Below are 19,198 nucleotides of genomic sequence, written 5' to 3' on the forward strand. Positions count from 1 at the left end.
TTTTTTTTTTTTTTTTTTGTAAAAGGAATATATATTGGTGTCACAATATTAATGGCACACGTGTGGAACCTGTCGAAAGGTGGTAGGCATGTACGAATGGAGGGTCCCACAAGAAATCAATTTTTAAAAAATTTATTGTCTTTGGGGTGGGCCCAATGGGCTGTAAAGAAGAAGGGCCCACGTGGGCTTTGATTAGTTGGCATGGGCCCGTTGGGGATGATGTTTGTCTGGCTGCTCTGCTTTGGAGGACGACTAAGACAAGTCCCTATCTTTTCTCATACCCACTTTGCCTTCAAATATTCTCACCATTCACCATCAAATTTTACCTTCAAATTCAATTTTACCTCCTTAAACATTCTTTAATACTTGTGACATCTGAAAATCTACGAGCGAATTGTAACTGACCAGGTGGCCTGTAGATCGAGTGAGATCATATGTTATATGGTGCATCGTATCGATCATATGCAATCAAAAGTTAGCAAACAAATCGCAACTCGATTAAATGAAAGTCGCTTGATGGGTTTAAGTTCAACTAGATGAGACTATAATTCACCCAATAGATCATACTTGAACGAGATGAGATTATAAGTAATATTTAACCTCATAACCTTGGTGAATCCAAAAATAACCAAGTGGGTCATGAGACTTGAAGTCACCTAACATGCTATGAGTATCAATCAAGTTGAAAGTTGACAAGTGTGGCTAGCATGCCCTACCTAGTAGCTTGTAATCATTGTGCCATGAATGTATCGACGAAACCAAATTGATCCACTTTTAACCCACCGCTAGCAAATATTATCCTCTTTTGATTTTCTTTCGAATTTACCTTCGAGGTTTTTAAAACGTGTATGTTAGGGAGAGGTTTTGACATCCTTATAAAGAATGTTCTGTTCTCCTCTTCAAATTGTCCACCAACAAGACTCGCAATGGCCCAAGACATTCAGCAGAACTTGACATGTTGCAACACTTGTAGAGGTCGAAAGCCTTAGCCACACATCGTTGTAATTGCCGCACTGCTTGACACACCTCGACCTTCAAAACCTTAGAATCGTTGTCGTTGTGATTACTAAGTGAGATCATAATGTTCTCTCTGTGGCAAATTTTACATTTCAACTTCCTATTTTCAAAATTTAGGAAGAAGGGAGCATATTAGTAAAAAAAATCATTGTGAAAACCCAAACCCACCACCCGTAGATATTGTTTCTTTAGGCTTTCTCTCAAGGTTTTTAAAACGTGCCTATTAGGGAGAGGTTTCCACACCCTCATAAAGAATGTTTCATTCTCCTCCTCACCCGACGTGAGATTTCACACTACATCCTTGTCAACATTGGACTGTGATGAATCAGACAAATTCAAGATTTTGAGTACCATTTATTAAAAAAGGGAAAGAAGCTGACCACAATTCTTCCGACTTCGTCTTTACAAATACCCTATAGCACCCTTCATCGGGTTTCCCATCATGAACAATATGTGCAATCAAGTCGTACTTCGACGCAATTTAGTAAAATTTGAATATCTTCTAAACTTCGAAATATGGTATTTATTTCACTCTATGATTAGAGATTAGCATATCATCATGGCACTGGGGTAAGGTAAAAACACTTAGCCCCAAGACTCGTCCATTATTTCAGTCCCACGAGTGCAGGCATGCAGAGACGCACATGCGTATGCACATAGTCGCCACGTAGGGCTACATGTAGTATGCGAATATCACACCTCTATGTGCAACGCCTGCTACCCGTGCAATGTTTGTCTAAACACACGACCACCTATTCAATCAACCAAGAATTTCATTCACAAACAACTATCAGCATCTTCATGGCACCATACTAATCGAGGCTTTGCACAACCTCAATGTTCCAACATCAACACATTTTGTCAACATATTTGCTAGGATATTTGCACCCTCTATCTTCTCCAAACACATCACCATCTTCCACTAACCTGTGAGTGAAATGGTATTGCCTTCTGTGTTTTGTCTTTGAATGATAAACCGGGTTTCTTACTGACTGCATGACACTCTAACTATTTGTATAAAGAATATTCTCATGCTGCTTCTTACCCAATTCTTCTAAATAGTCTGTCATCCATATCATATCCTTTCCAGCTTCTGCTATTGCCATGTACTCAGCCTTAGTAGAGTTCTCGGATTTCTTCCCCCCTTCCTTGATAGTATTTACCACATACCAGGCAAGCATAAACATTCAGATTTGAGAGAGAGACGGAGCAAAACTTCTCGAAATCGAAATCCAAAACATGAAAAGCACAAGCATATATGAATTGACAAGAAGTAAAGAACACTTACTAAATATTTAGTGACAAGTAACAAACTCATTGCACAAACAAATGGCCTTAACTATGAGATGCAGAAATGCAGAACGAATATACGAACAAGAAACAAATGCACCTAACGGTTCACGGTATAGAGATAGGGACAATCTTTTCGAACTTCAACATCTTATCAAACTTCCCTTATCTATATCTATATCGATAGCTAAAACTAAAACGAGCAACTTATAGACTCCATTTAAGGATTCTACTTTGTTGAATATGTTTATTTTACTTGGAACATAACCTGTAACTTTTTAAGCAAAGTTCATGAATTGAAAGCATATAGACGGCTCTTATTTCAAGTAAATTCAAAGTATCATTGATTATCGTATCCGTGAGTGTCTAAACCAACATAGAGCTAGTTTTGGCACCTTGACTATTCTCATGAGACAACCACCTCTTCGTGTTACATTTGGTTGTAAAGGTAACTTGTAAGATATTAAATCTAGAGACGTAAGTGGGTCGGGTCAGGTCCTCTTTTTTTTGTGCAAAACCGACCCGACCCAAAATCTCCGTTTATTTGCAGTTTTTTTGTCCAAAGAATTCTAGAGTTCCTAAAATTCATCTCCCCCTTCCAACCAAAGATCAAGTTCATTTTTATAACCAAACATGTGATACCCATGTTGGTTGGGGATGAGAACGAAACACTCTTTGTAAGGGTGTGGAAACCTTTCCCTAGTAGACACGTTTTAAAAACCTTGAGGGAAACCCGAAAGGAAAAGCCCAAAGAGGACAATATCTGCTAGCGGTGGGCCTAGACCGTTACAATACACGACCAATTGTCAGCTTCATAACCCAAAACAAAAACAATGACAGAATAGGGGCTTCAACTATTCTCTCTATTCCTCCTAACAAAGGTATGTTAATACTCAATATTGCATAGCATCATTCAGAAAGACAATAAGAACAGAGCTCAAGAACCAAATCCAACTACCAAATCCTTCAAAAACAGTCAAAACTCAAAAGAAATTCAGCAATCCATTACTCAAAAAACATCCGGTGACCGGAAAACTAACCTTAACGTCGTCGAGCATGAGCAGAAAGAGTGGGAGATTGAATGGCAGCGAGGTATGCACCTTCCAAAAAAAATTGAACAGTTTATTTTAATTAAAGCAACTGATCGAACACCATAAGCCTTCAAACATGAACACAAGAAAGAACGAGAAAAGCTTGTAAAATGAAATAGAATACCGAAAGCCTCCAATTAATCACATTCTTGAATATGAAAACGAACTACATGATTAACTAATGGCTTTTTAAGCACATGATAAGGTCAGATATTCAGTTAGTCAGATCTCAGATAAGCAATCGAAAGATTCTCGAAAATCTCCCTAAAAATTAGGTAAAATGCGTAGAAGCGATTAGCCAGAAAATTCAAGCAGGACGAAATCCGTGAAGAAAGGGGCAAAAGGATACCTGAAAACCAAGAGGAAAGTAAAAATAAACCAGCCAAGAACTCACGGCGGCGCCGACGAGAGCAAAAGAAACAGATTCTCACAGCGGAAGGTGATACAACCGAAAGTGGATACAGATATGGCGCCCGGCGGCAAAGTTGGAAGGGTGAAAGGAGGAGACTGAAAGAGGCGCGAGAAACGGAGAAAAAAAATCACAGTCGGTTCGGTCTGAAACAGTGTGGAAAACCGAACCGGTTTGATGAATGTTGATCTATAAACTTAGGTACCAATTTAAGCTCTCATTTACTTTTAAAAAAAAAATTAAAAATACGTAATTTTTTATATTAATATTTCTAAATTTTTAGATATTATTTTTTATAAAAAAAAATTATTAATTTAAGCAAAATAATGACGTGGACACGCATGGGTCCCTCATGTCCTAATACAAAGGCACTTATAATTAAAATTAAAATAAAATAAATAAATAAAATTCCCTCATATATTATTTATTATATTATTTTCTCCTCATCCTCTATACCCACTTCTCTTCCCTAAACACAGAGAGAGAGAGTGAAAATGGGAAGCTTAATAGACTTTGAACAGACGGAGCTCCGCCTTGGCCTCCCCGGCGGCGACGCCGTCAAGAAAAGGGGTTTCACTCAAACTTTGGATTTGAAGCTCAATCTCGCGGCGGATTCCGACCAACGCCCTAAAACGACGGACACGAATGCCGTTTCCACCTCCGTCGGTACAGATCTTCCCAAGCCTCCACCGCCCAAGTATTATTCCTTCTCCTTTTTTATTTTATTTTTTTAATTATTTTTAAATAAATCAATAAAAGCTTTTAAAGCTAAAAGGGTTAGTAAAGTAATTTTATGGGGGTTTTTTTTTTAATTTTTAAAAGAAAAGGAATTTTAATTAATGCCAATTTCATTACTAATTAAAAAATCAAATATATATGCATTAATTTTTTTAAAATATAATTTATAATTTATTTAGAGAAAAAATGGAGTTAAAAATTAAAATTATAAATGATAATGTTTTTGTGGGCTTCAATAATTGAGTTGAGAAGAGGAAGAAAGGATGACCAAGTAAACAAAAGGTTATTATTGTGGTTTCGAATTTAAAGGAATTTATTATTATTATTATTATTATTTACTTATTTTTGTTGTCGGGAAAACATAGGAAAACTACAAAACATTTGGAATCTTTTTTTCTTTTTCTTTTTCTTTTTTACATTAAATTACAAATTATTCGTATAATTTTTAAAATAATTACTAATTCTAAGTTTTGAGTTTGTAATTATTCTTTTTTTAGTATTTTCTTTTATAAAAAAAATAATTGTTTTTTCCTAAAAGCATTTTAATTTTCCATAGAGAGTAAATAAGTAATATACTTTTTAAAAAGCATTTATTTTTTTTTTATTTTTTAATACTCGAATTTGATTATTATAAACTTATTTTCATTGGGTTGAATTTAAATAAATAAAAAATTTATGTACTAAGTTGATTTATAGGTTCAATTAAAATTTATTGCTAAGTTTAAAAAATACATTTTGATTTACTATATATTATTATTATTTATTCTCAAATAATTTTTAAATTTTATTTTTAATTGTTTAGAAGGTAACTTTTAATTAAATGTCCGGAAAATAAATAAATAAATGTTTACTAAATATCACGGTTTACCCAACTGACAAGCACACTGTTTTTTTTAACTTTTATCATCCTAACTTAACGTTTTCAATGAACTCGTGTTAAAATTTTTAAAATTTTAAATTTCTACTCTAATTACCTAAATTTGAAAAATTTTACCTTTAATTCATATTCATAAATATTATTTAATCTTCCAAAAACGTCTTTTGGCATCACCAAAAGCCAATAATTATCTAATTTCCTTTGAATATAACAATTTGAGATAATGACATGACAATAAAAAGAAAGAATAATAATAATTTATTAAAAAAAAAACAATATAAACCCAATTGAAATTAAATACAATTTCCAAAATTATTAACGGTGAAAATTTTATAATATTATTTTTAACAGAGCCCAGGTTGTCGGTTGGCCACCGGTAAAGTCGTTGAGAAGAAACATCGTAGCTCCAAAGAAGAGTACAGAGGAAACCGAGAAAGGCGCCACCGTCAGCGGCTGTGCCGATGCGGCGGCGTTTATTAAAGTCAGTATGGACGGCGCACCGTACTTACGAAAAGTGGACATGAAGATGTTCGGAAGTTACCAAGAGCTTTCTGATGCCTTGAGCAAAATGTTTGCTTCTTTCACCACCGGTAAAATTCCAACTTACTTTTTTACTTTTACTGTCTCGGAATTTGATAGAAAAATTTTAAATATTGAGTTAAATGACTCGACAATCTGACTAGCTCGAGCTAACCAACTCAAACCATATAATTTGAGTCCAATTTTTGGAAAATCGAAAATTTCGAGCGGGTTAGTAGGTTAAAAATTGAGTTAACCTTACTCTGCTTGTAAAATTATTATGGATATATACATTTCTAACCGATATTAGTGATGCATTGTGACTCATGAATGAAACGGGTACGGTGGGTAAGTAGAATTTTTCAATAATTAAAAAGTAAAAAAAACAATCCGACAACCCAACTCGAAAATAAAGGGTTACGTTTAGTGGTAAACTCTCTATTCGAGTTGCTCAGGTCAAATATATATTTGAGTTGGTTCAAAAGATTTTCTCAACCCGTGTACACTCATACAAAATATCAGGTAATTCTGGGGCACAAAAGATGAAGAATTATGCGAATGAAAGCAAATCAATGGATGTACGAAACGAGACTGATTACGTGCCTACTTATGAAGACAAAGATGGAGATTGGATGCTCGTGGGCGATGTGCCATGGAAGTAAGTCCTACTCCGCTTATTTGTTTATTTATTTATTTTCTTTAATTCATTATATATATATAAAAAATAAATTAATCATTTTTATTGTTTAATTCGACAGTATGTTCGTGGATTCATGCAAACGTTTGAGGATAATGAAAGGATTCGAGGCCATTGGACTCGGTAAGTTAATAAATATTTTGTTATATAATTTGGGATAAAAATAAATATTTTAAAGTTTATATCTAATTTTTTTTATTTATTTTAAATTGATATTTAAAAAGTTTACAAATATTATTTGAATTTTATTTATTTATTATTATTTATTTATTTTTGTTTACAAATAAAATTATTGGATAATGTAAATTAATATATAGATTGTTAATTTTACAGCCCCAAGAGCATTGGAGAAGTGCAAGACCAGAAACTGAATTACTAATATTAGGACATTATTTTTCTTGAATAATAATAATAATAATAATAATAATATTTATTATTATTAGGATTTGGTAGTTTGCAAATAATTTCCAAAAATTATAATAATAATAAAAAAAATGAAACCCTACTCAATAGAGGAAGGAATTTGAATCTCATATGTAACATATTTTTTTTTCCATGTAATTATTATATAAATGAAATATTTCTCGTGTTTATATATTATATTAATTAATATCTACTGAACTCGCTGTAGTAACTAAACAAGATCGAGTAATTCTAATTTAATTATAGGTTTAGTCGAAAAATTTTTAGATTTGTTTAATTAAAAGTTTTTAAATATTTTATTTTATGTCCGGGTAGGTTTTTGACACAATTTAATATTTGTTTAATTAACTATCAAGTAAAATAAAATGAGTGTAATAATAGCATTTTTTTTTATACAATATTGAAATATTTTTAAAATATATATGTATTTAATTTTTTTAAAAAGACAAGATTTTATGAAATACAATTTTAAAAAATTTAAAAATTAAACGATCAAAACACATTATCACTTAATTATAAATAGACGATTAAAAAAAATTGTAAAAATTTAAAATAGTTTTTTTCCTTTCCCCAGGTCCAATAAAAGAATTAATAGTAACGTGTGGGGTGTAATTTAAATACGAGAAATAAAAGGATGAGGTTGCAAATTTCTTTCTTAAACCCCCCAAAACCCTAATCTCTGCTACTTTATAAATAACAGAGAGTTCTGTGATTTCCATAGCATTTTGGCCTTGGAGATGTCCTTCCATCTCCGTCGAAGGTACTTCCTCTCTCTCTCTCTCTCTCTCTCTCTGTATCTCGTCGTCTTCTTCTTCTCTGTTGAAGTATTTTATTTTGCCCTAGAAATTGAGATTGTTGGATCTGCAAAAGCACATATCGAAGGTTTTCAGGTTCATTTCATAAATGCCTGCTTAGCTCAAAATTTGTGCGATATTATTTGCTTGTCTATGGCTCTCCTTAGTACGTCCTTTGGAGTCTAAGGCCGGCTTTGTGTCCGGCCTCCAGGGGATTTGGGAGTCATGACGAACATTTGCTTATTTCTCTTCCAACTTTCATTCATGGGGTTTTTCTTCAGTTTCTTTTTTAGATTGTTGTTTTAAGATGGAGATGTAGGGAGATTCTATTAATTGTTTCATTTTTTATTGTTAATGCTTGTCAATATGATTTAGATTGTTAGTATTTATTAAGAGTGTCGTAAGCTGCACGTATCTGTAGGTTTTAGTTTGATTTTTTTTTTCTCTGGATTCCGGCGTAGCTAGCAAGAGTAATGGGGAAAATACGGTTGTTTACTGGTAAATGGTCTTTTTAAGGACGGATTTTCAAGGAAATCAGTTCTGAAATATGCGATCTAATGGGGAATTGTGTTTTCAAGACACTCGTACAAGTCAAACATGTCTTGTATACAAATATCATAATTTTGAGCTTCGAAGAATATCAAGGAAATTGTGGATTAGGTGAACGTTTTTGTACCAAGGAAATTGTGCGTAACAAGATTATTAACTTACTAAGAACTATGCGAACTTGACATCATTCTTGAAATCTCCATATTTTTGTGTTTTATCTTTTGAAGCATCTGTAAGCTAAGGATTTTGATTTGACAGAGTGTATTGGCAGAGAACAATGTAGAACCCAAAAGTATTCTTTGATATTTTGATTGGGAAGATGAAAGCAGGGTGTGATGGAGCTGTTCGCCGACACAACTCCAAAATCTGCAGAGAATTTCCGAGCTCTCTGCATTGGGGAGAAGGAAGGGGATTGGGAGATCCGGAAAGCTTTTACACTACAAAGTCTCAACATTTCACTGTGTAATCCCGAACTTCATGTGCCAAGGAGGAGATTTCACAAGGGGTAATGGAACAGGAGGAGAATCAATCTATGGCATGAAGTTTGCAGATGAAAACTAAAAGATGAAACACACCGGACCAGGTGTACTATCAATGGCGAATTCTGGACAGAAACACCAATGGTTCTCAGTTCTTCATTTGTACTGAGAAGACTTCATGGCTGGATGGGAAGCATATTGTGTTTGGAAAAGTTGTAGATGGTTATAATGTAGTCAAGGAGATGGAGAAGGTGGGATCTGATAGTGGGAGGACTTCTGAAACTGTAGTGATAGAGGACTGCGGGCAGATAGATAGCATCTAGAGTTGAAGTTAGAATCGTTTGATCTTAGAAAATTCCCCTTTCTGAGCTCTCATGGCTGCCCAATAAAACTCATTCAAGTTAACAAGGACATGTCGAAAGGTGTCTGGGATGGAGAAATTCACTTTTAAGAGATACCGAGATTGGTAGCCTTTTCTCCTTCCTTCGACTCGAGAATAGGTATCAAAGTTAGTAGCTGACTCGAGAATAGGTATCAAAGTTAGTAGCTAGAAGAAGGGGCAAGTCTTAGATACCGAGATTAGTAGTCTTTTCTCCTTCCTTCGACTCGAGAATAGATATCGAGATGAGTAGCCTTTTCTCCTTCCTCTGACTCGAAAATAGGTATCAAAGTTAGTAGCTGACTCGAGAATTGGTATCAAAAAGTTAGTAGCTGGAAGAAGGGACAAGTGTTTCATATCAAAAACTTAATACTCCACAAAATAAAGGGCTAAAAGGAGTGGGAACAAAAACAATATGAATAACCAAAATGAAATTATGAAAAATTAGTCCCAATCTTCATCGCTCAACTGATCATCGTCCATGTCCTTTGGTGGCCTAACCACCAATAACACAGTCCCTAAACTCTCCTTCAACCCCATTTCCATCAATTCACTTCCTCTTTGAACCTTCAACTCCCCGTCGCTCCCGGTGGCTCCCGTCAGATAAAACCCATCTCCGGCCTCCACCTCTTTCCTACTCCGATCAGCCACCACCAAAATTGCCTCCTCCTTGTACCACCTATTCACCCGCCATGGCAGAGCCCTCGCATCCTTGAACGCCACCACCACGCCTCCCTTCCCCAGTCCTGCTATCGGCTCCCACCCCGGCAGAACCACCCACCTTCTCCACCCCTCCTCCGCCACCACAACCCCAAATTCCCCTTCACTCCTCACCTCCATTGGCGCCTCTCCCACACCCTTTCCCCCTTCCTCCCCATTGCACACAGGCAACACCACCACTGTTGTCGCCTCCGCTACCTCCCCGATCTTCAACCGCACCACCGGAACCCTGACACCGGCTTCGATTTCCTCTTCCACCTCATCTTTCCCCTCTCCTTCCCTCTCCAAATCCCTAACAATCAGACTTCTCGCTTCCTCCGTTACCGCTACTTTCAACGCGTCCTCCAACGCCGCGGTCCTCGCTTCGGACATATTGCTGTACTCTCTACTCAACCTGTAATGCATAAACGCTAAACAATCCCCAGGATAATCGTAGTTGAAACTCTCCCAACCTTTATCCCCTCTTCGCCGAGGAAAATCCTTCATCGCTCGAGCCAGATCTTGCGCACCCTTCCCATCCAGCCTGTTCTCCACTATATATCTGGCCGCCGCCGCACGTTTCTCGGCGTTGAGGAGCCGAATTTCATAGAGCAATTCGGCACCGCCGGTATCGAAAGCTGCAATTAAATCTGGATCAGCGTCGTTGATTGTCTGGACAAGGGATTCGCGAACCTGAGCGCCAACAACGAGGGTGTTCTGCTGGACTCCGCCGATTCCAGTGATTTCTTCGATAGTTGGGGGAGTGAAGCCCTCTTGAATCAGGGAGGAAATTAGCGGCGCGTACTCGAACCAGAGGCCGAGGCGGTTGGCGAGAACATCAAGCTTGCCGGCGGCGTCGAGGGAGCGGTACTGAGAGGGAAGAGGAGAGGGAGGGGGGCGGAATGGCTGGTAGACTTGTGGCTTGGCGACTAAGGGGGAAGGGGAAGGGGAGGGATTGAGAGAGGCGGAAATGGGGTTTGGAGGGCGGCGGAGGAAGAGGCGGAGAGGGGGGGTATGGAGGAGGAAGGTGGTGGTGGTGTGAGCAGCCGCCGCGGAGAGAGAGGTGGCAGGGGCGGTGGCGGAGAGCATGGTGTGGATGGATGGAAATGGAAATGGTGGGAGGAGAGGAGAGGAAGAGCGCCTGCTTATAACCTTATCTGATACCCATTTTGGAAGGATGGGGCTCTCATGGAGAGACGTGGGAGATATTTTTAGATCATTTTGTTTTTTAAGATTTTTTTTTTTCCTTCTATCCTTTTAGTTATTTCTTTTTTATCTCAATGAATATAGAAGATTTAAATTTAGATTAAAAAAAAAATAGAAAAGAAATCGACTTGACTTGAATTTAGTCGAGTTGGGTTGGTTTTAACGAAAACTTGACATGACCTGCTTATACACTACAACTTTACGACTTATTATATCAGTTCAACTTATCAACTCGTTTTGTAAAGTGAATGAGGTTTAATGTCACCATTTAGATTTAGATTTTCTTTTTTTAAAATTTAAAAAGGTGACTTTACTTGAACTTGAATTTGGTGGAACTGAGTTGGTTTTACAAAAAAAATTCGGTAAGACCCACTTACAATCTATGACTTATTATGAGCCTAATTTATCAACTCGTTATTTTGTAAACTGGACAAAAGTTAAGGTTTTTGTCGAAATCAACGTGAGAAGTTATCTTAGTTTTTAGTATCGAGAATTGAGAAAGAAGGTTGCAGAATCAATGAATCCCGAGATTCTTGTTTCTCAACTATGTCGTCGCATCTAGGTAATTTGACAGTTTCGTGCCCAATAACATAAAAATGAATGAAATCTTTTAACAATGCCTCTTTTTACATCATTCTAAGTTCATTTAACAACTTAAGATTTAAAATATATGTTTGGCTCGTATTCTATGACAACAAAATATTAATAGTAAGAGTCGTCGAGCTCTAACAGGTTAATTTTTTACTCAACTCTAATTTTTTTCAAAGTTTTTCAATCCAAGGCTTCACTTTATAAACCAAACAAAGAGACTTAAAAAAAAAAAAAAAAAAACCTAAGTAGCATTTCAACTCAAGCGAAAATTTTTGTCATAGTGTCTCAACATTGTTTATAGTGTCTCGATGATCACTTATAGTATCTTGACCTTATATGCAATGTCTCGATATTGCCAATAGTTAAATCTAAATGGAGATTTTAGAATGAACAAATTGGCCATTCACCTTAATTTCGACCAATTTGGAGGGCAAGGAGGCCATTTGAGTGTCGAGAAAAATTGATTTTCAAAGCTCGAAACATGGAGATTGAGCTGTATGCAAAATCTAGCTAATCAAGTTAGATAACAGATAAAATATATATATCAACAAGTCAATCAATACTTTGTGTAAATCAAAAGACGATCTATATCATATTTAAAACATGCAAACCTGTTAGGATGTCTATGTAGTTAAATCCCCGAGAGACTTAATTCATAAGGGAGATGTCCATAAGCTAGGAGAGGGACCGAGAAGCTTTCTGTACATAAATCCACTTCAATTAAGAGTATTTTTAAAAAAAAATTATTTAGAATTCAATTAAGAGTAAAAGAATAATTTTGAAATTTGTAAAAATTAAAAAATATTGCTAAAACAATTTAAAAAAAAAAAGTCGAAATAATTTAAAAAATTAAAAATTTGTCGTATATATAATAATGATATAATAATGATTATTTATTATATATATTCTTTTTTTTAAAGACGGCGAGTAATTAGTAATAAGTGATTTAGCGGAAACTTTTCAAAATATCGGACACACCTTACTATTGCTCGCGGACCTTTTTTTTTTTCTCTGTTTCTCAAAAGTCAGCTCTCTTCTAAGTTCGTCTTGCCGATCCTTGACGCCCCCATAGCGGACGGCGGCGGCGGCGGCGGTGCCTGACCATGCTATTACCCCCCACCTCCTCCTCCTCTTCCTTCCGCTTCTCTTTCCCCTTTCGCTATTTCAACAACAACCACTAGACTCTCTTGTTCCTGCGGTTCGTTTCTTTTCACTCTTAAGTCACATCCCCTAATGGACCCTTCACTTCTTGACGATATTATCAACCGTCTTCTCGAGGTCCGTGGCCGCGTCGGCAAGCAGGTTCAGTTGTCCGAGTCCGAGATCCGACTACTCTGTCAAGTTTCTAGAGAGATTTTCCTACAGCAGCCTAATTTGTTGGAGCTTGAAGCGCCTATCAAGATTTGTGGTATCTTTTTCCTACAGTACTTCTTGCTTTCTCCTGAGATTTACTGATCGGTTCTTGTTTGGTTGGTTGTTTGTAGATGTTCTTGTAGACATTTTTGAAGTTCTTGGTTTGTTGTTGTTGAGATTTTGGAGCTTTTCTTAGTTCTATTTGTTGATGAATTCTATTTGAAGTTCTTGATTTTCTGGGTTTTGTGGCTTTTCTTTGTTGAGTTGTTATGTAGTAGTTCATTGTCAATTTCTTTTACTATTAATCTCAAAGGATAAATCCCATATTATTATTTGGTTAAGTGGTTCATAGTTTATGAACCGAGGAGGTCTTTATGTTTGCGTAGATTATTGCAATATTCATACATTGTGTTTTTCATGGAAGCTTTTACATATCTTTGCCAATTTCATTCGTTTTTTGTTTTTTCATTTCTCATTAATCTTGTAATGCTATCTTCTCTTTAATAATCCCTTATTGTTACAAGTTCTATTATGGCACGCACTCGGTGTTGGGATTTACAAGTTTGATTTGATTTGTTCGATTGTTAGTCAATATTTTAATAGAAATAGTTGAAGTACCTTGGCAATCAAATCTAGCAGGGTTAGACAATTGTTCTATGAAAATAGTCAAAGTGCACGCAAACTGACTTGAACACTCACAGATATGTACATCAAAAAACATATTTGAAGTAGGCCTATTGGAAATGCTTGATGTCTTACTATAATTTCTTAATGATTGGCTCCCAAGGATGGGGTGCTTGCTATAATTTCTTAGGGCTTTCCACTTAGGGGGAGCACTAAGTTTGTGCTGGGCCATGCATTCAATTCCATGGAAAGGTGAGATGAGGGCTTTCAAGAGGTTGTGGTTGATGTTGATCCCCATCACTTTGTTGTAGTTTATAATAAGGCCTAATGCTTTTCAAAAACATATTGAACGGTATTGAAGAGGTTTTTGATGTTTTCTTCTTCAAACGAAGCGAGGACATTTCATATACAAATGGAAAATGGCTTATGGTCTTAGAATTACCTCCTCAAGTTGAGGTCTTCAATGAGGCTGGCAGGTGATTAAGAAGAATATAAATATTTACTTTATACACAAGCGTGAATCCATCATTTAAAGTTTGGAATTTAGCTTCAAGAACTGAATCTAGAATTCACTTTCCACTCAGTCAAAAGATTTTTCAAACTCTAGTTTGATGATTATTCCTTTTTTTTTCTTTCTTCTATTCGTTCATTGATTATTCCACGTTGAAGTATTCATCTAGGATTTGTATTTCGGAAGCAAAGGTTGATTGGAATTCTATATGGTTTGCGAAGAACTTTTGTGATCCTTTCAAAGAGAACTCTTGCAATACTTTTGTTTATACAAGAAATGAGGCTACTGGGACGGATGTCATGGATCAATTAACCTTCTATTGATGATGTCATTCTTAAAAGAAATCATGAAAACACCCTTCTGATAGATCAAGCTTGAGAATGTTCGATGACTTTTTTTTTATAGAATTCAATTGTAAAACCATTCTGGTCTGGGCACTTTGTTCGCACCTAGAGACTTAACTTTCTTCAAGACCTCTACTTCAGTGAACTCAATCTCCAACCAGAATTGTTGATGAGTAGAAACGGTACTCCAATTTAGGTTGATTGAGAGTATATATTGTCTATTCAATTCAGTTATGAGCATCACTATGGTGGTTCTTCCAACTGCTAGAAAGAAGCTTTAAAAATGGTGTTTTCCCCTCCAATCTTTGTTACCCAAAATTTTGGTAGCTAAAATACAGTGGAAAATTTTGGTGATATCATCCCCTCTAATCTTTGTTACCCAAATTTTGGTGTTTTTCCTCTTCTTGGTAGTCATTTGGTCCTACATTTTTGTTACCCAAATTCTTCTTTTGCATTGAGTGGGCAAAATTAGGTTCTTCATGTTGAGTCGGGGTGTTTTTTGATCAACAATGAATAGTGTCACTTCCTCATGGGAGTTAATGTTTTGCAAATCACTACATAGCTTGCTCACTTTTGAAAGGGAGTCAAACATCAAAATGGTTACTTGTTCCATAATTTTAACTCTTGTTTAAGGTTTGGCCTTGACCGGTTCATGATGGAGCATTTTGCCACCCATTATCAATGAAAAGGAGAAAATAACGGCCTCCTCAGAATTTTATTTTAAGAAGGCTTATGATCATATGGGGATTGAAGTTGCTTGGATAAAGCATTGTGGAGAAAGGGTTTAAAGCTTGAGTGAAGATCATGGATTTGGAATTCTTTTCCATCGATAACTTCTTCATCTTGATTGTTGGTAAACCAAAGGGACCGTTTGGTTGAAGGTTTTGTTAGGTGGGAATGGGCATGGACAAGCTAGATTCATGTTTGTTACAAAATTTTCAACACTTGGAAATAATTTATTCTTAGGCAGTATATTTTCTTATCTGCCCCTTCTCCTTTGTTTTTCATAAATAAATACAAACATATTTTGTTCCTATAAAATTTTGATAACATTTTTCATGCGCAATCAAGCACAATAATATTGTATTCTCAACCATCTTATTCTCAAATATATTATTCTTTGACATTTTTTATTCCCATGCATATATGAAACCTTAAACCAATCTACTATCTTCTCGTTGTGGTTGGAGATGTTCTTAACTGGGGAATTTCAATTGGGGTCAATGAGGGTATTGAAGGTTTAATGCAAGCTGACTTTGATTTGGAAATGAAGATCTTCTTTTGTTTTTGGTCAAGGAGGGTTCTTTTATTAGTCTTTACTCCATTTTGGCAGTATTTGATATTATTTAATGGCTTAAGATTATTAGGGACTTGACAAGATTTATCCATTCCATATAAGTTGTGAGTTCCCAAAACCTTGAGAGATAAGGGCAAGGTGTGAGATTAGTACCATTGATTTTATCCATTCCATACAAGTTGTGAGTTCCTCTTTTCTTGTCTTCTTCTAACTCTTCTTCTTCTTCTTCTTTTTTTTTTTCTTAATGATGAAAGGTGAGGCTTTCTGCTCTAATGGTGCGAGATTGACATGCTTTCATTTAAGATTCTTTCTACTGTGTAAGTTAGGGTGGGTAAGAGATTCTCTATGGGTAGGAAGGTCTCATTTGGTTTGGTGGAAAAGATCATGAGATGTTTAGCCTCGATGAGCTTTTCATGCAACATGCTTATGATTGTCGTCCTGATGAGTGGATTACAAGCCACGACTCTCTGGACTCTTGGAGGATTTTCCTGACTAGTCAACTAATTGTCAACTTCACTGCAGAACCATTTAAAACTATTTTCTAAACCACAGGAACTACTAATGTGTTACTTTGAAATCTTTGGTTGGGACAAAATTTAGGAATTGAAAGTATAATTTACCCTATAATTTTATTAAACTTTTTTCATTTTTTCCAGTCTTTTCATAAAAAAAAAAAAAAAAATGAGCAGTGCCAAAAAATTATAGCCGAAGTGCCCAAACTTGGTTCTTAACTGCAGCTTTTGAGTATCTTGTCTCAAAGCGACTGATCTGCAGGACCACTTATTCTTTCATGTTTATGACTTTGGTACTTTTCATTAAGGTGGCGGATCAGTCATAACTACACTGAGCAATTATGCAGTCATGGATTCAATCAAATGGGCAAAGATCTTGTAGATTCATATAAAAGCTTTCATTTGAGGTTTATGGATATAAACGAATAGAAGGATGTTCAAAGGAAGAATAAGCACGAGTTGTGGAGAGATCTTATGCCTTTCGTTTGTTAGAAAAAAAAGAAGCTGAATCTAATGGAGGTGGGCTAAGTCGTATGGCAGCTTAATATTAGGTTGTGATCATGTATGGCTGGTTTCTCTCAACACTTCTATGTGCCTTGGTGTAGAGCTTGATTCTGTTTTTCAACCAATTCCTTTGTATTTGGTCGTTTTGCTAGTTAGGTAGCAATATATGGTGTATACGATAAACTTAGATTGATTTGCAAAAAAAGTACTGCACATAAATGTATCAATGGTAGAATTCAACAAATTACATTTTCGACTGAATATATTGGTCACTCAATCAGAAATATCTTGTTTTCATGCATGCAAAACAAACTTTGCTAGCTCGAGTGGATAAGCTAGAGATCCTGATAACTGATTATATTTGTCTTCAGTAATCGTGGGTCCTGCTGATATTGTACTATTTCTGGCATGTAGGTGACATACATGGGCAATATTCTGATCTATTAAGGCTTTTTGAATATGGTGGGTTGCCGCCTCATGCTAACTACCTGTTTTTGGGGGATTATGTTGATCGAGGCAAGCAAAGTATTGAAACAATATGTCTTCTTCTGGCTTATAAAATAAAATACCCAGAGAATTTTTTCATATTGAGAGGGAACCATGAATGTGCTTCTATAAACCGAATATACGGCTTTTATGATGAGTGTAAAAGAAGATTTAATGTTAGGATATGGAAGACATTTACAGATTGCTTTAACTGCCTGCCCGTGGCAGCTCTTATTGATGAAAAAATTCTCTGCATGCATGGAGGTTTGTCTCCTGACCTGACTCATTTGGATAGAATTAGAAATATGTCAAGACCAACCGATGTACCGGACACGGGTTTGCTCTGTGATCTTCTATGGTCTGATCCTAGTAAAGATGTTCAAGGTTGGGGAATGAACGACAGGGGTGTTTCGTTTACTTTTGGTGCTGACAAGGTGACGGAGTTTCTTCAGAAGCATGATTTGGATCTCATTTGTCGTGCACATCAGGTTTTTTCTGTTTCAATTTTCGTCTTTAAAATCGTGAAGACTGATTCTACTTTCTTTCTCGTTTTGAGCTTCTAATCTTTTAACTCGTCATTAATTTTATAGGTTGTGGAGGATGGATATGAGTTCTTCGCAAATCGTCAACTTGTAACTATTTTTTCAGCACCTAATTACTGTGGGGAGTTCGATAATGCTGGTGCTATGATGAGTGTGGATGAGACGCTTATGTGTTCATTTCAAATACTAAAGCCCGCAGATAAGAAGCCTAAGGTGACTTTTGGAAGCACTACTACCACAAAACCTGGAAACCCTCCAGCAGGGGTTAAGGTAAACACAGCATTTTGGAAAAAATCTCTCATATTATTACTAGCATTAGTTGGAAGCTTTTATTTACCATTAAGATTAACATGGGATCTTTACTGACCAATTCACTTTCTCAAATATATGATTCTGTAACCTAATGCCCCGAGTCCTAATATCTCGTGTGACAATGCTTGTCGATGATTTTCTGGATAGTTTGTCCGGATCACACAAGTAGTTTGCGTAGATTTCAGTCTTTTGTCGATGATTTTCTGGATAGTCCGGGTCACATAAGTAGTTTGTGTAGATTTCAGTCTCCGTCAACTAAATTGACCCATTAGCTATTCGTAGTTAGGTTGAGTTGGAAGAGTTCATCCGGGTGGATCGAGTCTGTATAGAGTCTAATGTACATACTTGGGAACTTTCTGTTTGTTTTGATCTTGAAATTTTGCAGGCCTTCCTTGGTTCAAAATGATGATTTGGTGAGGCACTTAAAAAGGAGGGCTTTTGCGGCCAGTTGAGTCTACAAAACTTGGAAGTTTTAACTTCTGGAGGAAACTATAGGAGGATTGATCACTTGATTCTAAACTTGAATGTTGAAAATTGTATAAAAGAAATTCAAAATGATTACAAATACTGTTTTCCTCGATGCAAAATTTCAGTTATCGAAGATGGTAGGCTGCAAAAGCCTGCCTTTCTTCCCTTGTACACTAGTTGGCAGCGCCATCGGTACACTATCAGTGCTACAAATTTTTACTGCATGTGTTGTTGCCTATTTAGATATGTTTCTCATATTTCTTTCTTGATATGATGTGTTTGTTATTCATATAGTTCCCACAATGATTTGGTATTCAAAGCCATGTCTTGATATGATGTGTGATCGTTCTTGGTTGATTTTTTATTGAGCATGACTTTCACTTGTTGAGCCTGTGTAGAGTTTGGTCGTTGGTGCATAATTTCAGTGTAATTAAGTAATTAATCAATGGTGATCATACAACCATTTCTTGTGTCACAAAAAAAAAAA

General features: G+C 36.0%; 3 protein-coding genes, 1 long non-coding RNA gene and 1 pseudogene across 6 annotated transcripts; 3 read left to right on the top strand and 2 right to left on the bottom strand.

Annotated features, from left to right (window-relative positions):
* Positions 1-1,081: 1,081 nt before the first annotated feature.
* LOC111432334 lies at positions 1,082-3,975 on the bottom strand. 3 transcript variants are annotated; one of them, XR_002708625.1, is made up of 4 exons: positions 3,748-3,975; positions 3,348-3,407; positions 1,398-2,232; positions 1,082-1,117 (listed from the first exon to the last, which is right to left on the bottom strand). It is a non-coding gene; the product is annotated as an uncharacterized LOC111432334 (long non-coding RNA). The 3 variants fall into 3 exon arrangements; XR_002708627.1 differs by having other exon boundaries at positions 1,398-2,161; positions 3,748-3,974; XR_002708624.1 differs by having other exon boundaries at positions 1,398-2,165; positions 3,748-3,974.
* Positions 3,976-4,233: 258 nt separating this feature from the next.
* On the top strand, positions 4,234-7,175 carry LOC111432705 (auxin-responsive protein IAA16-like). The gene is made up of 5 exons (XM_023069639.1): positions 4,234-4,504; positions 5,774-6,012; positions 6,464-6,599; positions 6,700-6,761; positions 6,972-7,175. Exons 1-5 carry the CDS (start codon positions 4,302-4,304, stop codon positions 7,007-7,009), a joined length of 678 nt encoding a protein of 225 aa, XP_022925407.1. The 5' UTR covers positions 4,234-4,301; the 3' UTR covers positions 7,010-7,175.
* A 1,506-nt stretch (positions 7,176-8,681) lies between these two features.
* On the top strand, positions 8,682-9,296 carry LOC111439962 (annotated as a pseudogene).
* Positions 9,297-9,579: 283 nt separating this feature from the next.
* LOC111439956 (rubisco accumulation factor 1.1, chloroplastic-like) lies at positions 9,580-11,168 on the bottom strand. The gene has a single exon (XM_023077387.1). The coding sequence runs from the start codon at positions 11,048-11,050 to the stop codon at positions 9,707-9,709; it is 1,344 nt and encodes a 447-aa protein (XP_022933155.1). The 5' UTR covers positions 11,051-11,168; the 3' UTR covers positions 9,580-9,706.
* Positions 11,169-12,728: 1,560 nt separating this feature from the next.
* LOC111440901 (serine/threonine-protein phosphatase PP1-like) lies at positions 12,729-18,982 on the top strand. The gene is made up of 4 exons (XM_023077733.1): positions 12,729-13,166; positions 17,318-17,877; positions 17,980-18,201; positions 18,629-18,982. Exons 1-4 carry the CDS (start codon positions 12,992-12,994, stop codon positions 18,647-18,649), a joined length of 978 nt encoding a protein of 325 aa, XP_022933501.1. The 5' UTR covers positions 12,729-12,991; the 3' UTR covers positions 18,650-18,982.
* Positions 18,983-19,198: the final 216 nt, after the last annotated feature.

This window comes from Cucurbita moschata, unplaced genomic scaffold (assembly GCF_002738365.1).
Source record: "Cucurbita moschata cultivar Rifu unplaced genomic scaffold, Cmos_1.0 Cmo_Scf00003, whole genome shotgun sequence".
NCBI classification, from domain to species: Eukaryota; Viridiplantae; Streptophyta; class Magnoliopsida; order Cucurbitales; family Cucurbitaceae; genus Cucurbita; species Cucurbita moschata.

Excerpts from the sequence above, each read along its gene's own strand:
- LOC111432705 (XM_023069639.1), top strand. The coding sequence starts at position 4,302 with ATGGGAAGCTTAATAGACTTTGAACAGACGGAGCTCCGCCTTGGCCTC. Across the intron at positions 6,013-6,463 it reads GTTTGCTTCTTTCACCACCG|GTAATTCTGGGGCACAAAAG; the intron begins GTAAAATTCCAA and ends ACAAAATATCAG. Across the intron at positions 6,762-6,971 it reads ATTCGAGGCCATTGGACTCG|CCCCAAGAGCATTGGAGAAG; the intron begins GTAAGTTAATAA and ends TTAATTTTACAG.
- LOC111439956 (XM_023077387.1), bottom strand. The coding sequence starts at position 11,050 with ATGCTCTCCGCCACCGCCCCTGCCACCTCTCTCTCCGCGGCGGCTGCT.
- LOC111440901 (XM_023077733.1), top strand. The coding sequence starts at position 12,992 with ATGGACCCTTCACTTCTTGACGATATTATCAACCGTCTTCTCGAGGTC. Across the intron at positions 13,167-17,317 it reads AGCGCCTATCAAGATTTGTG|GTGACATACATGGGCAATAT; the intron begins GTATCTTTTTCC and ends TCTGGCATGTAG. Across the intron at positions 18,202-18,628 it reads ACCCTCCAGCAGGGGTTAAG|GCCTTCCTTGGTTCAAAATG; the intron begins GTAAACACAGCA and ends GAAATTTTGCAG.